This window comes from Hyla sarda, chromosome 7 (genome assembly GCF_029499605.1).
Source record: "Hyla sarda isolate aHylSar1 chromosome 7, aHylSar1.hap1, whole genome shotgun sequence".
Lineage (NCBI taxonomy): Eukaryota > Metazoa > Chordata > Amphibia > Anura > Hylidae > Hyla > Hyla sarda.
In genome coordinates, this window is record NC_079195.1 from 200,724,262 (window position 1) to 200,745,176 (window position 20,915).

At 39.2% G+C, this 20,915-nt stretch overlaps 1 protein-coding gene across 3 annotated transcripts in view; it reads left to right on the forward strand.

Annotated features, from left to right (window-relative positions):
• The window catches only part of ACOT11 (acyl-CoA thioesterase 11), a 57,350-nt gene that overhangs the window by 34,070 nt on the left and 2,365 nt on the right, over positions 1–20,915 (forward strand). For all 3 annotated transcript variants that reach the window (XM_056532180.1, XM_056532179.1, XM_056532181.1), the window contains exons 7-15: positions 1,181–1,340; positions 1,583–1,702; positions 4,828–4,972; positions 6,788–6,843; positions 8,484–8,550; positions 17,131–17,214; positions 18,877–19,010; positions 19,087–19,218; positions 19,297–19,420. In XM_056532180.1, the coding sequence (XP_056388155.1) occupies positions 1,181–1,340; positions 1,583–1,702; positions 4,828–4,972; positions 6,788–6,843; positions 8,484–8,550; positions 17,131–17,214; positions 18,877–19,010; positions 19,087–19,218; positions 19,297–19,420 (1,022 nt within the window). The remainder of the gene's footprint in view (positions 1–1,180; positions 1,341–1,582; positions 1,703–4,827; positions 4,973–6,787; positions 6,844–8,483; positions 8,551–17,130; positions 17,215–18,876; positions 19,011–19,086; positions 19,219–19,296; positions 19,421–20,915) is intronic.

Here is a 20,915-nt window from a genome sequence, read left to right on the forward strand (position 1 = left end):
ATATCCAGGTCCTGGTCCTAAGGGGTCCAAAGGTCTTTGTGACAAATAAGAATACATCAGTGTTATTAAAGGGGTACTCCGGAGGAAAATACATTTTTTACAAACCAACTGGTGACAGAAAGTTATACAGATTTGTAAATTACTTCTATTTAAAAATCTTAAAGAGTATCTCTCATGATCTTGTTAAGTTTTATAATCCTCGCAGTTCACTGCCCCCATCATGATAAACCATCTCCTGCCTTTATTTTTATTATTTTCAGTTTCCTACCTTGATATTGCTCTGTATTTTCTGCTCAGTCTCAGTCAGATTCACAGACTGGGAAGGGGCGTTCCCCAGCAGGCTGTGACATCAGCTGAAGCCATACAGGGGAGAACTTCCTCCCTCACTCTGCTACACACAGCCCAGAGTAGTTCAGTGTGAGATGAGCTATGATTGGATAAGGCTGCACACACCCCTTAGCACTCCAGACTGCATTTCCTGATTTATGACTTCTGCCAGGCCAGCAAGAGCCCAAAGTCTGTGCAAGAGATGGGGGAAATGTGCTTTAAACAAGTAGGGAGAGCTTTTTTAAACGCAAATAAAACATAGAAAACGTCTTTTTTTTTTTTTTTTAAAGCAATGTACATAAGAAAGATTGTTTATTTACCATAAGGAGTTAGTTTTACTGAACATGCCCATTTAATCCTTCCAGTTATTATCAGCTGCTGTATGTACCATAGGAAGTTGAGTTGTTCTTTCCAGTCTGACCACAGTGCTCTCTGCTGCCACCTCTGTCGGTGTCAGGAACTGTCCAGAACTGGACAAAATTCCCATAGTAAACCCCTCCTGCTCTGGACAGTTCCTTACACGGACAGAGGTGGCAGCATAGAGCACTGTGGTCAGACTGAAAAGAACTACACAACTTCCTCTGGAGCATACAGCTGCTGTAAGTACTGTAAGGATTAAAATCTTTAGAAGTCATTTACAAATCTGTATAACTTTCTGGCACCAGTGGATTTGAAAAGATTATTTTTCCTCCGGAGTACCCCTTTATGGTTGGTATATTGTCTAAGTTGGCAGCATTTTCTCCATTTTAGGCATCGCTACATCCAAAGAAAAAAACCTTAAATACTTTATAAAAATATAGAACAGGCAGAAAATTCTAAAGTTTTAATTTGTTTTCTATTATATGAACTGTAGAAAGAAGCCTAGAGAGGGGGATGAATGGAGAAGTTCTTGCCCAGAAGACTCGCGTGGAGAGTGTTGAACTTGTGCTGCCACCACATGCCAACCATCAGGGCAATACTTTTGGTGGGCAGATAATGGCCTGGATGGAGAATATTGCCACAATAGCTGCCAGGTAAAAAACAGGGTTTTATATTCTATGTTCAATATGTGACAATATACAGTTCAGTTGGAAGTTATAATTGTCATCACAATTGTCAAAGTGGTAAAATCTATAAGATTGTCTATGTTAAGGTATAATAGCACTTTTACATTATATACTTACATTTTTGAAGTATACCATCTTTCTATTACCATCCAACATTAACTTGATAATTTAGCTGTCTTGGTAACAAGTTGTTTTTCTCATTTATTCAGCCGGCTTTGTCACGCTCACCCAACTTTAAAGGTAATTGAAATGTTCCATTTTCGGGGACCTTCACAAGTCGGGGACCGCTTGATCCTGAAGGCCATTGTTAACAATTCCTTCAAAGACAGGTCAGTAACAAACAGGATAACTTGTAATAAGAATCCAATGTAGTCCATCGTGTGCCATCATATTCCTTCAGTCCAGTATCTGATACAGAGCATTCTAATATTCTAATACAGGTTACATTTTCTGCAAAGAGAAGCGTCTTCAGATATATCCTTAGATTATGGTATTAACGTTGAGATTTGGAAAATCAGTGATCCCACATTAGACATTTATGGCAAGTCTACAAGGTATACTGTCTTGCCTGGTATTTGAAGGTTTAAATTAAAACCCCAAACTTTTAGGATGATGGGGGTTCCCTGATCCCAATTTCCAATAGGTAATCTGGGTGTATGCAGACTGGATACATTTTATTACCTGTTGGCAACCTGGTGCCACATGATCAATGCTATGAGACCAAGGTAAGAAGTGCCCCCAAAGTGGTGACAGTTGGCACCTGAAAATTAAATAGGGATGGAAAACACCCTGGATTAGTAGGACACACTTCAGTAACACATTGTTTATTCACATATATACCTCTATTTTATCCTAGCAGCAACAAAGTAGGGATTACAGCAAAACAAATACTGTAAAAAACATTATTTTATTAGTAAATCTTTAAAACCATATCAAAATGGCTCAGACAGATAAGCATCAGGTCTGACGCTTTTTGGTCTCCAATGACCTTAATCATGGACTGGTCTATGATTAAGGTAATTGGAGACCGAAACGCGTCAGCCCTGATGAATGCCTGTCCGTGCCATGTGGATATGATTTTAAAGATTAACTAATAAAAAAAATATATGTTTTACAGGATTTATTTTGCTGGAATCCTTACCTTGTTGATGCTACTATAGAGGACTTTCTACTCCCTGATGTAAATGTCCTAAAAAAGGCTGCTTAGTAATGAGCTGTTTGTCTGGCTATAGCTTTTGCTGTAGCCCAAAAAACAGTTGAAAATATGGGCAATAAATAAACAAAGAAAAAATTAGTTTTTTAAGGGCTTAAAAATGGCAAAAAAAAAAAAAAAAGTCTGACGATTTTTTGCCTTCAAAACAATGCATGCAGTTTCCATACATTATTTTTTTTGTTTTGTTTTGTTTTTTTTGGAATACTGCCACTGCAGTTTTTGAGCCAAAGTCAAAAGTGGATCCAGTAGGAAGGAGAAGTGTTAGTCCTTCTTTATATTTCCCATTCCTTTTGACTACACTTCTGGCTATGGCTCAAAATTTGCAGTGGCAGTTTTCCAAAAAATGCCAGTAAAAACCAGTGTAGAAACCTAGCCTTAAGGAGGACTTCACCAAAAGTTAACTTATCCCCTATCCACAGAATAGGGGATAAGTGGCTGATGGGGGGGGGGGGGTGTCTGACCGCTGGTATCCCCTGTGATCTCCGGGACAGCACCCCTGCTTTCTCAGTGAGTAGCGCGTGTCATCTACTGATAGACAGCATGCGCTTCATTTACTGTATTTCTGGGAGCGCCGATAATGCGCTGTTACCGTGTCCCATTCAGCAGATCTTGGGGAGCACCCAGTGGTCGGACATCCCCGCGATCAGCTCCTTATCCCTTATCCTGTGGATAGGGGATAAGTAAATTTTTGTCAAATTTCTCCTTTAAGAGAATTATCTAAAGATTGACGTGCATATAATAGCTATAGAATTAAATATTCTTTTTCAAAACCTGAAGAGCCACTCTTGTCCATCACAAACACAACACTATGGAACCCGATCTGCTGGCATTTAAATTACCTAGAAAATAGATTTCACCATAGGTGTGAGTAATAACTTCAGTTGTGTAATCCGTCACATGACCACTGGGTTAGGGAAGTGAATGGAAGATTACACAACACCAGTTGCAATTATTATTATTTATTTTTTTATGAAATATAGGTCTGGAATTTAATCGATTACTTTGCCCTTGACATAATATAATGGATTACTTTGCCTTGACATAAGTAGTGAAAACTGCTGGGATCTTTATCTTGCCGTAGATTTGTCTTATTCACCTGAAGTCTCTGCAAAGACAAAGGTCATTCCAGATAAAATTCTGGAGAACAGTTACGAATTTATTGCGCCGCTTTTGAAGCCGCGGTTCCATCTGAAGAACCGTAAGTTGACTGATCAAATGACTGATGTCAATAGGAAGGAAAATTGGTCGCACTCAAATCGGGTTTAAACAAACAAAGCCACAAAGTTCAGTCAAGATGGCGGAATGTTACATGTGGATAGAAATGAAGCCACACAAAAAGTCACAGAAACGTACTAAAAATATGTTCAGGTGTCTAACAACCTTGTTTAAAAAATATCCTTGTTGAATTAAAAAAAAAGGGCCTGTAAACAGAAATAAAAAAGTTAATTATAATAAAAACATTTTTTTATTTCCCCTACTTATTCCTTACACCAGTTGTCTCTAAATTGTGGACCTCCAGCTGTTGTAAAACTACAACTCCTGGCATGCTGGGAGTTGGAGTCTTGCAACATCTGGAGGTCCACAGTTTGGAAACCACCGCCCTACATTATTCTGCTGGATTAAAAGCAGTTTTGTACAGGTTGTAATAATAGATCTGGTAAGTTTTGTGAAAAACCTGTGGACAAGCACATTTTATTGGGTTGAAAATGCGATTTGTGTAGTTGTTTGGCTTTTTTCTTGTAAAGTGTCGCAAGTGGCTTAAATTTTGGCGCGTGAGAATGTGCCCCAAAATTATTGTCACAAAAGCTGAAAATCCCCTGGAAAAATTCTGCCAGCACATTGAACTCGTTCAGTGTTCTGGTGGATCTCTGTCTATGGGGACGGCAATGTCTGCACGGTCCTAGCGCCGATTGATTCAGTCTGTGCTGCCTGCACTCTGGATCTCTGGCCGGAAATTCCGCAGTGTGAACCCGGCCTTAGGATAGGAATAGTAAATCTGCACCATTGGATTAAAGATAATGAATATGGACTGTTTTGGTAGAGGGAGTGATCAAGGCCTGTAAAGACCATCCTGATGATTCAACGTTCAGGCAGCATGAAAGTAATGGCAGGTTCCCAAACATGTAGCTCTCCAGTTGGTGCAGGGCAACAAGTTCTGGAATTCTCTGAATCCCTGCTATAAGGATATATCTTTGATCATAAGGCTATAGCTGTCATGGTGTAAACATGTCTGTGTTGCAGTATGGAGGTTGGTGTCTGCGCCGAGGCCTTCTGCCACGATGTGGATGTACCCAGAAGACACATAAACAGCGCTTTCATGACTTTTGTAGTTCTGGATGAAAACAATCACCAATGTATTCTTTCTCGCATCAAACCTGAGCCAGGGGTAAGTGATTCTTCTAGTGGTTCCCAGCTTAAAGGGGTACTCCGTTGGAAACATCTTATCCCCTATCCATAGAGGATAAGATGTCTGATCGAAGGGGTCCCACCCCTGGGGACCTCAGCGATCTCTGGAACACGGAAGCTTGCAGCCGACAGGGGTGCCGGCCCGAAAATCGCTGGGGTCCCCAGTTTCGGGACCTCTGCGATTTGACATCTTATCCCCTATCCTTTGGATAGGGGATAAGATGTTTCCAACAGAGTACCCCTTTAAAGTGTTCCTGTCAATTCAGGTGACTCTTTCTAGCCATTATTTAACTTGTACGTGGCATTTTCAGCAGATTTCTGCTCTGCAGGATTCCTCTTTAATTTGCAGTCCTCCCAGAACTGGTGGGCAGAGCTCCCTTCTCCATAGACTTGTGTTGCTCGTCTTGCAGACATAGGACAAAGCAGAACTGATTTTCAGAGAAGATTTGAGCAACAGGAGAAAGAGAGGGAAGAAGCATTTTTGCCTATTTAATGGGGGTTGTCCAGCTTAGAAATCCTATTTTCATTTGCCCTCTTTGTGAATACTGAGGTAATATAGGAGTGGGTCCCCTGTTCAGGATCTTCATCTCATGATCAGGATGGAGAGCAGCTTTTAAAGAGCATCTCTTGCTCTGGAGGACCAACAGTTCCATTGATGTAAATGTGCACTGTGTAATACTGAATTCCTCCTGTGGTGGCGCTGTAGGGAAACTGAACACTTATGGCCAGGATTCCTCACAGATTACAGCTGATCACAGGGGATCCCAACATGGAGATGTCGTTTTTTCCCTCCCATTTTAGAATCCATGATGCCTTGTACATTAGGTTTATGACTGTGTATAATGTATATATTATTTTTATTCATAATAATTAAGCAATTATTTTTGTAGATAATTTCATATCATTGATAGGGTATAGAGTATATAGAAAGAGTATATAGGAGAGGTTATGCTTAGAGATGAGCAAAGTTCCAGTACTTCGATTATGCGCGAACCTCACGGCTCGGAAGTTTCTTACTTTATCCTGCATAAATTAGTTCAGCTTTCAGGTGCTCCGGTGGGCTGGAAAAGATGGATACAGTCCTAGGAAAGAGTCTCCAGCCCACCGGAGCACCTGAAAACTGAACTCATTTATGCAGGATAAAGTCAGCAACCGCCGAGCCGCGAGGTTCGCGCAGAGTCAAAGTACTTTAAAGGGGTTATCCAGGAAAAAACTTTATATATATATATATATATATATATATATATATATATATATATATATATATATATATATATATAATCAACTGGCTTCAGAAAGTTAAACAGATTTGTAAATTACTTCTATTAAAAAATCTTAATCCTTTCAGTACTTATGAGCTGCTGAAGTTGAGTTGTTCTTTTCTGTCTAAGTGCTCTCTGATGACATGTGTCCCGGGAACTGTCCAGAGTAGAAGCAAATCCCCATAGCAAACCTCTTCTACTCTGTGCAGTTCCCGAGACAAGCAGAGATGTCAGCAGAGAGCACTGTTGCCAGACAGAAAAGAACAACTCCACTTCAGCAGCTGATAATTATTGAAAGGATTAAGATTTTTTAATAGAAGTAATTTACAAATCTGTTTAACTTTCTGGAGCCAGTTGATTTATATATATATATATATATATATATATATATATATATATATATATATAAAAGTTTTTTCCTGGAATACCCCTTTAACTTTGCTCATCCCTAGTTATGTTACGGCCTGCTTTTCCGGATTATTCGGAAAACGTAAATTTTTTAATAAAATTTTTTCCCCCCCATTTTCTTACAGGATGGAGAACGACGGTATCGTGAAGCAATTGCTCGTAGAAAAATTAGACTGGACCGGTAAGGCGACACTGACTGCTGTGTATATTGTTCCAAATCAGTGTTTCCTAGCCGTCGTGCCTCCAGCTGTTGCAAAACTACAACCCCCAGCATGCCCGGACAGCCTTCGGCTGTCCGGACATGCTGGGAGTTGTAGTTTTGCAACAGCTGAAGCAACTTTACCACACTTTATTGCGGCACCCAGTTTGGAAAGCCCTGATCTACAGACATTTGTTTGCTCTCCCCCCTTTGTTACCGAGTACTGGGATACTTTTGGATTTATCTTACTGTCGCATGGAAACACTTGGGGAGATTTATCAAAACCTGTGCCGAGGAAACGTTGCTGAGTTGCCCATAGCAACCAATCAGATCGCTTCTTTCATTTCTCAGAGACCTTTTAAAAAAAATGAAAGCAGCGATCTGATTGGTTGCTATGGGCAACTGATCAACTTTTCCACTAGACAGGTTTTAAACATCTCCCCCTTTGTGCCCATAGCATATAAAGTAGAGGCTAATGGGAGCCGGGCCTTCCTCCTTCTAAACCCTATAGCAAAACCTGGGTGTTCCATATAGCTTTTCGCCATTCTGTCCCAGGTTTTTCTGATTTGCCCGATTGTTGTATAAGGCATCAAAATTACCACATGTATTGACCAGCCTAACCTTTCTACTAGTTGGGTAAGGGAAATTTTTTGGATAAAGTGCCATTAAAAGAATACTCTGGGGGGAAAAATTTTTTTTTTCATATTAACTGGTACCAAAAAGGTGTAAATTACTTCTATTTAAAAATCTTAAGCCTTCCAGTACTTATTAGCTGCTGCATGCTCCAGAGGAAGTTGTGCAGTTCTTTCCAGTCGGACCACAGTGCTCTCTGCTGACACCTCTGCCGTGTCAGGAACTGTCCAGAGAAGGAGAGGTTCACTATGGGGATTTGCTCCTACTCTGGACAGTTCCTGATACGGACAGAGGTGTCATCAGAGAGCACTGTGGTCAGACTGGAAAGAACTACACAACTTCCTATGGAGCATACAGCAGTTGGAGGATTAAAGGGGTTATCCAGGAAAAAACATATATATATATATATATATATATATATATATATATATATATATATATATATAAAATATCAACTGGCTCCAGAAAGTTAAACAAATTTGTAAATTACTTCTATTAAAAAAATCTTAATCCTTTCAGTACTTATGAGCTGATGAAGTTGAGTTGTTATTTTCTATCTAAGTGCTCTCTGATGACACGTGTCTCGGGAACCGCCCAGTTTAAAAGCAAATCCCCATAGCAAACCTCTTCTTCTACTCTGTGCAGTTCCCGAGACAAGCAGAGATGTCAGCAGAGAGCACTGTTGCCAGACAGAAAACAACAACTCAACTTCAGCAGCTGATAATTATTGAAAGGATTAAGATTTTTTAATAGAAGTAATTTACAAATCTGTTTAACTTTCTGGAGCCAGTTGATATAGGAAAAAAAAAGTTTTTTCCTGGAATACCCCTTTAAAAATTGTGAATAGAAGTAATTTACAAATCTGTTTAACTTACTGGTACCAGTTGATTTGAAAACATTTGTTTTCCAACGGAGTACCCCTTTAAAATCTAGCTTTACTATGCATGCCTTGCTTCATGATAGTTATACATTTTTCTTTGTGTCATCAGTAAATATGTGATCTCCTGCAAACAGTCAGAGATGCCGCTGTCAGTCCCATGGGACCCGTGCAACCAGGTAATTTACTGGGGCTCAGTCAATGCATTGGTACAAAATAATAATACACCCAAACGCATCACTTCCTGTCCTGCCATATAGTTGTGTATGTCGTTTATGGAATAAATTTTTCACGCAACATTAACGCCCTGGATTTCTTTCCGGGTGAGCTGGACCTGTCTGTCTATTTGCACAAAAATTTATAGACAATGCAAAATCTGTACCCCCCCCCTTTCATGTACCATTTATAATACTGGTGGCTTCTTCTATTTATGAATTATTTATGAATAATTTTATTGGTGTAGCCAGTTTAAAGGGGTACTCCACTGGAAAACATTTTTTTTTATCAACTGGTGCCAGAAAGTTAAACAGATTTGTAAATTAGAAAAAAAGGGGGGTGCAAGTGCAGCTCACAATTGATGTATAAATACTACCTGAGGTCAACAGGGCATGCAACTATACCACAGTTGCAAAAATAATAAAATATGTGAAAAAGAAATATATTGCCCGGACCTTCCAAGGTAGTGTATTTTAATTATATGAATGATAGAAAACTGGGTCGTACTCCAATAATAATTCAATGGTTATTTATTAAAAATGTATGGTGCATTATTCCTCACAGGGCCCTTGTGAGAAGAAACACTTATAATAGGTATACAAAATTACATATATAAAATTAGAATATAGAAATATTATAAAAATGTATCACTGGCATATAGAATAGCTCTATGCTGATGGATTCATATATCGTCTTTAGAGTATTGTAAAGGTATAAATGTCCTTTTATATGGTAATTAAAGTGGATACTCTGTTACCGGTCCTGGGTGATGTGGCTGTGTCAGCTCCCGTGTCTGGATGGCGGTCAACGGTCCTAGATAGTACTGTGGCTTTATCTTTCAAGATCCAGGTGTTTATGCGGTGTTGGTCGTCCCAGGTTAGTGGCACTGGCGGGTGCCGATGGTGATTCGCCGGGAGGCCGTGCGCTGGCAGGCGCTGTTGGAAATTTGTCAGGAGACCAAGCGCTGGCAGGCGCTGATGGTATCAATCTCCTCACCGCTGGACTTGGAAGCCGGAGACTACACGCTGGGTAGATGGAGCTTGCCTCGTGTAGATGGCGTGTGACGTCAGCTTGAGCCGGAGCTGACCAGGTAAAATCAGGACCGGACACTAGTCTAGGTCGACTAATGCGTGAGGAATCCACAATGTGATGGATTTGCTCCGTAAACTAGAGCTTGAATTCATAAAGAGCATAAATGCCAGTGTACAAAGTCAATGCATAAGACTAGACGCGTTTCAGGGTTCTCAGATACGACCCTTTCCTCAGTAGTCATAATGGTTAAAAGCAATATTTGTCTATTTATAGGAGTACGAATCCCATAATTCAACAGTGTTCTAAGTGATAACAAAAACATGAAATGGATGATCAAAATAAGGAATTACCTAGAGAGCAAAAGTGAATGTGAATACCGTCAAAGGACGGAAAATAGATAATATATATGAGTGAAACTAACTGAACTTAGTATCTGATTACAATTTAGTATCTTTCCCACAATAACGATGAAGATAATAATAATGGAATTAAAATGTATATGGAAATAAAAATAAAAATAAGAATAAGAATAAAACAAAGATGAGGGTGTAGTTCCAGATGGAAATAAAAACATAATTAAAATCTAATGAAAAAGGTATAAATGAAAAATAAAGGATAATAGATAATAAGTAAATAAAAAAGGGGATTGGATAAATTGCATAAATAGATGGATAATGGTAGAATGAATACAAAATGTAAAGGAAAAAAGAGATATGCGAAAATAGAAATAAAAATAAAATAAGAATAGAATAAAAGTGTGAATGAAAAGAAATGAATAAAATAATAAAAAATTAAAAGTGGAATAAAAATAAAGATAATGATGATGATAATAATAATAGTTATGAAAAGGAAAAGAGTAAAAATGGAAATGATATATAATGAATAAAGTGGTGGACAATGAAATAAAATAAAAATAAATAAAAATAAAAATAAATAAAAATGAAAATAAGAATGAAAATAAAAATGTAAAAATGTAAATGAAAATAAAAATAATAATAATAATAATAAAAATACGGTGTCAGAGTAGAGGATGGAGTCAGTCCATGGGGCACCCCCCAAAATACTACAGGGGTGAACCCATGGGCCAAGTGCATCCCCTACAGAAATCCAAAAAGTTCAAAACTGGAGTTGAGTCCCCCTGGTTCTAAAGTTGCAAATTCAAAGATCTTCTTACTTTCAGCCTTAGACATCTTAAGCAGATGACTGCCACCACGCCAGTCCTGTTTGACTAATTGGAAACCAGTGAAGGAGAGAGAAGACATATCGCTGTTATGGATGGTAGAAAAGTGAGCTGATAACGGATGTTTTAAGTTCTTATTTTTGATGTTATTGAGGTGTTCAGCTATCCTCATCTTAAGGGCCCTTTTGGTACGACCCACATATTGCTTTTTACAGCCGCATTCTATTATGTATAGTACCCCTTTTGAATTACAAGTGATTAATTCTTCTATTCTCCATTTGAACGTATTAGTTTTAGAACAAATTTCCAAAACTTTCTTGGGGCCCTTAATTTTTATACAATTGGCACATATTCCACACCTCACAAATCCCTTTGTATTTAACCAAGTGGTATTCTGTTTCCTTGGGGGAGCTTTTATAGATGGAGCAACTATGAGGCTCAAATTTGGGGCCCGAGTGTATACTATCGGAGGACGTGATGGTAGAAGTGCCCCCACCTCACGATCTTGTTGTAACAAATGCCAATGTTTCCGTATTATTTTCTCTACTTTTTTGTAAGAATTATTAAAGGGAATTACCAGTTTTCCTCCAAAATCGGCTTCTTTTTTTTCTTTAGTGTTTTCAAAAAAAGTGGTTCTATCTAGTGATTTAATCTTTTCTAGAGATTCTTCCAGGAGCTGATCGGGATAGTGTTTCTCCTTAAATTGACTTGTAAGGAGGTTTGCCTCGACCAAAAATTGGTCATCTGAGGTACAATTCCTTTTTAACCTGCGATATTGTCCCTTTGGGACGTTCGTTAGCCACCTAGGTAGGTGGCAACTCGAAAACCCTATATAGCTATTTTTAGCCGTTGGTTTATAGTATGTTTTGCAAGTGAGACCATCCCGATCAGCGCTGATAACAATATCCAAAAAATTAATGGATTCCCTACTGATGGTAGATGTGAAGTGTAAATTATATTCTTGTGTGTTCAAACCTAAAATGAAGTGCTCTAAACTAATCTTGTCACCCTCCCAAATTAAAATAATATCATCGATGTACCGCTTCCAGAGCACCAGGCCTGCGCCAAGATGGGGTATGATGTTATTTTCCTCCCAGGCTGCCATAAAAAGATTGGCATAACTTGGCGCAAACCTGGTGCCCATAGCGGTACCAATTAATTGTAAATAATAATCCCCTTCAAAGTAAAAGTAATTGTGTGTCAAAATGAATCGGATGGCTGAAGTGATAAAATTAATCTGTGGTGATTTAATGTGCCCATGTTTCAAAAAGTGTTCGACTGCTGCTATCCCTAAGTCGTGTCGGATAATCGTATAAAGTGAAGAGACATCCAAAGTGGCTAATATATATTTGTTAGACCACTCAAATTTTTCAATAATATCAACAACTTGTGTGGTGTCTTTAAGGTATGTGTGGGTTTTTTGCACAAATGGTTGGAGGAATCTGTCTACATATTGAGACAGGTTCGAAGTGATTGAGCCTATCCCTGACACAATGGGGCGTCCAGGGGGATTAATCAGGCACTTGTGAGTCTTTGGGAGACAGTAAAAAATCGGCAAGCGGTCTGGGGTCCCTAATATGAATTGATGTTCCTTCTCATTGAGGATACCATCTTCCACTGCCTCCTTACATAATAAATGTAATTGTTGACTGAATTCCTGAGTGGGATCATGTTTTAGTTTTTGATATGTATTAGAATCATTTAACTGTTTATTGCATTCTTGTGTGTAATCTGTAGTGTTAAGGATGACAACTGCACCCCCTTTATCAGCGGGGCGGATTGTAACTGTATCTAATAATTGTAATTCTTTCAAAGCTACTCTCTCTTTCTGAGAAATGTTATCCTTCGGGTATTTAGTCTTTTGGATTTTTCTCAAATCATTTTCTACTAATTTTTTAAAAGTAGTAACGTCAGGGCCCATAAGATGTTTAGGATAGAACCATGATTTAGGTCTACACTCAGTATGTATATACTCGGTCTCAGTTGTTGATCGTTGTAACGGAGTTTTTAAAAAATGTTTTTTTAAACAGATATTACGAATGTATTTTTCCAAACCAATATAGGCTCAATCACTTCGAACCTGTCTCAATATGTAGACAGATTCCTCCAACCATTTGTGCAAAAAACCCACACATACCTTAAAGACACCACACAAGTTGTTGATATTATTGAAAAATTTGAGTGGTCTAACAAATATATATTAGCCACTTTGGATGTCTCTTCACTTTATACGATTATCCGACACGACTTAGGGATAGCAGCAGTCGAACACTTTTTGAAACATGGGCACATTAAATCACCACAGATTAATTTTATCACTTCAGCCATCCGATTCATTTTGACACACAATTACTTTTACTTTGAAGGGGATTATTATTTACAATTAATTGGTACCGCTATGGGCACCAGGTTTGCGCCAAGTTATGCCAATCTTTTTATGGCAGCCTGGGAGGAAAATAACATCATACCCCATCTTGGCGCAGGCCTGGTGCTCTGGAAGCGGTACATCGATGATATTATTTTAATTTGGGAGGGTGACAAGATTAGTTTAGAGCACTTCATTTTAGGTTTGAACACACAAGAATATAATTTACACTTCACATCTACCATCAGTAGGGAATCCATTAATTTTTTGGATATTGTTATCAGCGCTGATCGGGATGGTCTCACTTGCAAAACATACTATAAACCAACGGCTAAAAATAGCTATATAGGGTTTTCGAGTTGCCACCTACCTAGGTGGCTAACGAACGTCCCAAAGGGACAATATCGCAGGTTAAAAAGGAATTGTACCTCAGATGACCAATTTTTGGTCGAGGCAAACCTCCTTACAAGTCAATTTAAGGAGAAACACTATCCCGATCAGCTCCTGGAAGAATCTCTAGAAAAGATTAAATCACTAGATAGAACCACTTTTTTTGAAAACACTAAAGAAAAAAAAGAAGCCGATTTTGGAGGAAAACTGGTAATTCCCTTTAATAATTCTTACAAAAAAGTAGAGAAAATAATACGGAAACATTGGCATTTGTTACAACAAGATCGTGAGGTGGGGGCACTTCTACCATCACGTCCTCCGATAGTATACACTCGGGCCCCAAATTTGAGCCTCATAGTTGCTCCATCTATAAAAGCTCCCCCAAGGAAACAGAATACCACTTGGTTAAATACAAAGGGATTTGTGAGGTGTGGAATATGTGCCAATTGTATAAAAATTAAGGGCCCCAAGAAAGTTTTGGAAATTTGTTCTAAAACTAATACGTTCAAATGGAGAATAGAAGAATGAATCACTTGTAATTCAAAAGGGGTACTATACATAATAGAATGCGGCTGTAAAAAGCAATATGTGGGTCGTACCAAAAGGGCCCTTAAGATGAGGATAGCTGAACACCTCAATAACATCAAAAATAAGAACTTAAAACATCCGTTATCAGCTCACTTTTCTACCATCCATAACAGCGATATGTCTTCTCTCTCCTTCACTGGTTTCCAATTAGTCAAACAGGACTGGCGTGGTGGCAGTCATCTGCTTAAGATGTCTAAGGCTGAAAGTAAGAAGATCTTTGAATTTGCAACTTTAGAACCAGGGGGACTCAACTCCAGTTTTGAACTTTTTGGATTTCTGTAGGGGATGCACTTGGCCCATGGGTTCACCCCTGTAGTATTTTGGGGGGTGCCCCATGGACTGACTCCATCCTCTACTCTGACACCGTATTTTTATTATTATTATTATTATTTTTATTTTCATTTACATTTTTACATTTTTATTTTCATTCTTATTTTCATTTTTATTTATTTTTATTTTTATTTATTTTTATTTTATTTCATTGTCCACCACTTTATTCATTATATATCATTTCCATTTTTACTCTTTTCCTTTTCATAACTATTATTATTATCATCATCATTATCTTTATTTTTATTACACTTTTAATTTTTAATTATTTTATTCATTTCTTTTCATTCACACTTTTATTCTATTCTTATTTTATTTTTATTTTTATTTTTATTTTTATTTCTATTTTCGCATATCTCTTTTTTCCTTTACATTTTGTATTCATTCTACCATTATCCATCTATTTATGCAATTTATCCAATCCCCTTTTTTATTTACTTATTATCTATTATCCTTTATTTTTCATTTATACCTTTTTCATTAGATTTTAATTATGTTTTTATTTCCATCTGGAACTACACCCTCATCTTTGTTTTATTCTTATTCTTATTTTTATTTTTATTTCCATATACATTTTAATTCCATTATTATTATCTTCATCGTTATTGTGGGAAAGATACTAAATTGTAATCAGATACTAAGTTCAGTTAGTTTCACTCATATATATTATCTATTTTCCGTCCTTTGACGGTATTCACATTCACTTTTGCTCTCTAGGTAATTCCTTATTTTGATCATCCATTTCATGTTTTTGTTATCACTTAGAACACTGTTGAATTATGGGATTCGTACTCCTATAAATAGACAAATATTGCTTTTAACCATTATGACTACTGAGGAAAGGGTCGTATCTGAGAACCCTGAAACGCGTCTAGTCTTATGCATTGACTTTGTACACTGGCATTTATGCTCTTTATGAATTCAAGCTCTAGTTTACGGAGCAAATCCATCACATTGTGGATTCCTCACGCATTAGTCGACCTAGACTAGTGTCCGGTCCTGATTTTACCTGGTCAGCTCCGGCTCAAGCTGACGTCACACGCCATCTACACGAGGCAAGCTCCATCTACCCAGCGTGTAGTCTCCGGCTTCCAAGTCCAGCGGTGAGGAGATTGATACCATCAGCGCCTGCCAGCGCTTGGTCTCCTGACAAATTTCCAACAGCGCCTGCCAGCGCACGGCCTCCCGGCGAATCACCATCGGCACCCGCCAGTGCCACTAACCTGGGACGACCAACACCGCATAAACACCTGGATCTTGAAAGATAAAGCCACAGTACTATCTAGGACCGTTGACCGCCATCCAGACACGGGAGCTGACACAGCCACATCACCCAGGACCGGTAACAGAGTATCCACTTTAATTACCATATAAAAGGACATTTATACCTTTACAATACTCTAAAGACGATATATGAATCCATCAGCATAGAGCTATTCTATATGCCAGTGATACATTTTTATAATATTTCTATATTCTAATTTTATATATGTAATTTTGTATACCTATTATAAGTGTTTCTTCTCACAAGGGCCCTGTGAGGAATAATGCACCATACATTTTTAATAAATAACCATTGAATTATTATTGGAGTACGACCCAGTTTTCTATCATTCATATAATTAAAATACACTACCTTGGAAGGTCCGGGCAATATATTTTTTTCACAGATTTGTAAATTACTTCTATTAAAAAATCTTAATCCTTCCAGTACTTATCAGCTGCTGTATGATCCACAGGAAGTTCCTTTCTTTTTGAATTTTTTTTTCAGCCTGGCCACAGTGCTCTCTGATTACACTCTGTCCATTTTAGGAAATGTCCAGAGTAGGAGCAAATCACCATAGCAAACCTACCCTGCTCCGGACAGTTCCTAAAATGGACAGAGGTGTCAGCAGAGAGCACTGTGGTCAGACAGAAGGGAAACTCAAAAAGAAAAGAACTTCCTGTGGACCATATAGCAGCTGATAAGTACTGGAAGGATTAAGATATTTAAATATAAGTAATTTACAAGTCTGTTTAACTTTTTCTGGCACCAGTTGATTTAAATTTTTTTTTTCCAGGGGTGTACCCCTTTAAGCATCTGGATCTACCATATTTTGATTCTTTTATGACTAAAACGAATCTTGCTGCACAAGGGCCTTTCCGATAAGTACATTTTATATGTGTATTCAGGGGTTCATTAAGCCCTGATTAAGGGTGTCTAGGCACCAGAAACACGTCGGTGCTCCGGCCGCTGTGCGATTGTTTATTTTTTTCCTCTAATGCATGGACACTTCTTTGTTCTGGAACTAGAAGAACTACATGGCCTCCTATTTTCTATTCATGTTCTCCATTCAGAAGTAATATTGCAGCTTTCCATGAATAATAGGTATAATCTTTTAGCGTAAACTGATCCATCCTTAGAAATTAGACCGGTATTACAGGAGTAATTTTAAGCACTTATAATACTGTAAAATATGTGCTACTTTGTATAGCAGTGTTTCCTAACCAGTGTGCCTCCAGCTGTTGCAAAACTACAACTCCCAGCCTGCCCAGACAGCTGTCAGCTGTCCGGGCATGCTGGGAGTTGTAGTTTTGCAACAGCTGGAGGTACACTGGTTAGGAAACACTATTGTATAGTGACAACCTTTACTATAATTATTATTATTGTCATTACAGGTTTACCTCAGCTACAACAATGTATCCGCCTTGAAAATGTTGGTGTCTAAAACTGACTGGGTCCTCGCCTCAGAAATTAATAAGGTACTAGAAAATAATGTCCTATACATTTGGGGGTTTTCTATTGCATAGATTTTTTTTCCAGATTAGAGATCGATGCTGAAACAATCTTTTTTTTTTTTTTTTTTTTGTAATCCGTTTCTTTTTCTGATTTAAATTTTTTGTACATTATTTGGGGACTACCATCTTGCCTGAGCTGTTTTTAACAGCATTTGTGATATGCTTTATGGCAGGATATAGATATAGACATCAATAGACAGGACCTATCTCATTCAGATGCATTTAGGACCTTTTTAGAGGTCATTCTACAGGGAAGGGAGGCTGATCTCTGCTGTGAATGGTGGTGGATCCAGTGTTATCTATCTACTGGTGCCCTCTTCCACTGTACTCTTGAGAAGTAAGGCATTATTGGGAAGTAATTTGCACAGAACAGGAAGTACTCACACAGTTACTTCCTCCCTTTGTTGCCCAGCCAATCACAGCACAGCAGACACTCCTCTATTCTATGCCGTGACATAATGCCGGAGAAAATGCACTGAACTGAACAGGCTGACCCTGTTCAGAGCTAATATTTGTACAATACATTACTAAATGGCATGTGGAGGGGAGAAGGGGTTACAATGCACTGGGTATGCAAGTCACTGTGTGAGCTGAAACAAAAGAAACAGCAGGATCAAAGGAAGGAAAAGGTTACACTAAGCACTGAGCTGCTACTGTTGCTGCTGAGAAGCTTATGGGAGGGGGAGATCACACTTCAGCCCTTTTGACATAAAGCAGTAGGTAAACTGGTATTTAGACACAAGGCACAGCTGCTCTGACATTTAAGGGTGGTCAGAGATAAGAGGGAAGCTTTGATTTACCTTTGAGGAACAGCATGGATTACTTTCAGAAGACAGACTGGCACAGCTGGCAGGTACACATCCCAGGCTTTCTCAGGCTCTCTCCTGCACAGAGCACATAGTGACATTTGCAGAGGTTAATGCAAAACATTAGAATGTCATTCTGTACGACACTCATCTAGAGTAGGTAAAGAGGTGTATCCAGCTCCAGCAATAGGAAAGTGAAATAAAAAAGCAAGACTTTAATTTTAGATTAAAGTCTTGCTTTTTTTTTTACTTCACTTTTCTATTGCTGGAGCTGGATACACCTCTTAATCTACACATCTATTATTTGGGATCCGGCTCGTTGTTCCTGCGTTGTTCTCCTGAAAGAGACTCCGCTTTCTGGACACTATTGTCCCCTATTGCTGCGGAGGAGAGGAGGAATCAAGGAGCGAATAACGGTGTAATAACCGTGTGGTACGCAGGTGGGTAAAGGATGACCGTAGTCGCATGAAATGCGACTACGGTCGCCCTTTACCCACCTGCTTACCACACGGTTATTACACCATTAATCGCTCCTTGATTCCTCCTCTCCTCCGCAGCAATCCGGTCTGAGGAAGGTCATTATTGGACGAAACGTCACATGTTTTTGGGATTGCCAGAATAAAATGCATTTCCATTTTCACCGCAAGTGGACTGCTACGTTGTTGTTCTTCTTTGATTCTTAAACAGATTGGGACCCTAACTATGCACCCACGCTCTTACAGAGAGTGCCGTTTCTTCCATAGATACTATTGTCCCCTATGGGTGGTGAGCTGACTTGCTTTTTTCATTTCTAGACATTCTAGTCCTCATCTCCCCACAGGTTCGGCTGTACACGCTGGAGGACGGCAAATTTCTGTCCTTCAAGGTTGAGATCATAATATCCGTTGACGCAAGAGAAACCTTCAACCTGCTTTCTGATCTTAGTCGCCGCTCTGAATGGGACAAGTATTACAAGTGAGAGAAGGAAAAGGTTAAATGTAAATGTGCGCCATCTTCTCCTGCATCTTCATATCCGGTGTGTTCTCTGTAGGGAATGCCAGCTCTTGCAGCAAGTAAATGAAGACGATGCTATTTACCATGTAGTCAGCACCGTGAGTAGCACAGAAGGCAAACATCAAGATTTTGTCATTCTGGCTTGTCGGCGGCCGCCCTGTGATGTTGGGTGAGTTATGATTCTTACCACTTCTGCCTATTATGGTCCTCCTATATGTAGTATACTCATTGCTGTTTTCTTTTACAGAGACCCTTATGTTGTTGCCTTTCGCTCCGTTACCCTCCCCACTTATCCTCCCCGTGCTGAGTACACCCGAGGAGAGACCCTCTGCTCTGGATTCTGTATCTGGTCACAAGGACCTAGGACAAAGGTATTTTTATTGAGACCTAGATGGGAGCCCCAGATAAGTTAGGATTTAGTTGTGTTAGTGCAGAGGTTACTGTTGCACTTGTGCGGAGTTGGGATATGCAGAAACAAAAAGCAGACAGGGGAAGGCGCTGCCTAGTGCCATTATCAGTGGTAGGAGAGGCTAAAATCAAAGATGCCGATTCCCTAAGTACCTGAGGATGTTGGGCTCAGAGCTCAACATCTATAATTGCATGAAGTCAAAGTGCAGGGCTGCTTCCGGGTCCGGATCCACCTGTGGAGGGTGGCTAGAAGATGCTCATATTCTTGCCGGTGATGGCCAGGCAAAGGGTAGTGAAAAACCGGATGATTGTCGGGGTGCACACCGCGGGTTACAGTGGACCAGGGATGTCGTGGATAGAGTAGGATTCTTTTATTTAACATAGACAATGCGTTTCGAGAGCGCTCCGCTCTCGAAATGCTTTGTCTATGTTAAATAAAAGAATCCTACTCTATCCTTTAAGGTCCTTTATCCTTTAACACACATAACAATATACATTATATATATATATATATATATATATATATATATATATATATATATATATATATCACTATGGGGAGACACTGCAGGAGGGGCCAATGGACACAGAGGGACTCAACTGACAGGGCCTAAGTACTGTACGGGACTATATCCCGTACTGGGATATCACACTATGATCGCTGCCACCCTGGACAACCCGGTGGAAGTACCCCAGTACTGTCACTGTACAATATACACGGGAAGTTGCAGCTAATCACTGGCCTTAGCGGTTATGAGGAAGAGCGTGTGACTGCTGAGGCCAGTGTTTGCTCCAGCTTCCTGTCTACAGAGTATGGTGATGCCACCAGGGCACCTCCACCAGTGCAGGAGGAGCCAGTGAAGAAGTATATATATATATATATATATATATATATATATATATATATATACTTCTCACCCAGTGATTAATTTTGCTAAGAGCCCAGGAAAAAATCCTTTTAGGTCGGATTCACACCACAGAATCTCTGGTCGGAATTCTGTCCGGAGATCCCGGGGGTGGCACTAGGACCACGTTATCTGCATTGTCATCCCCATAGATGGCATAAAATGTTAATAATTTCAGTGGATCCAATCAGAAATGCATACCATCGACACTCCAGGATCTGTTACACTTTGTAGGTTTCATGTCCGTCCTGGTGGGATCGACCTTTTAGGGAAGCAAGGTTGATGCCAAATAAAGACCAATATTATGTGGTCAGCGTCCTCTATATTACTAGCTGGCCCCACTGTAAAACTTGCAATATGTCCCTACTTGTTGACCGTAAACAGAACTGCAGTAAAGCCATTTTCCAAGAGTGTGCCTCCAGCTGTTGCACAACTACAACTCCCAGCATGCCTGGTCAGCCTTTGGCTGTCCAGGCTTGCTGGGAGTTGTAGTTGTGCAACAGCTGGAGGCACAGTGTTTGGAAAACACTGGTCTAGTATATGTTCTCGCTGT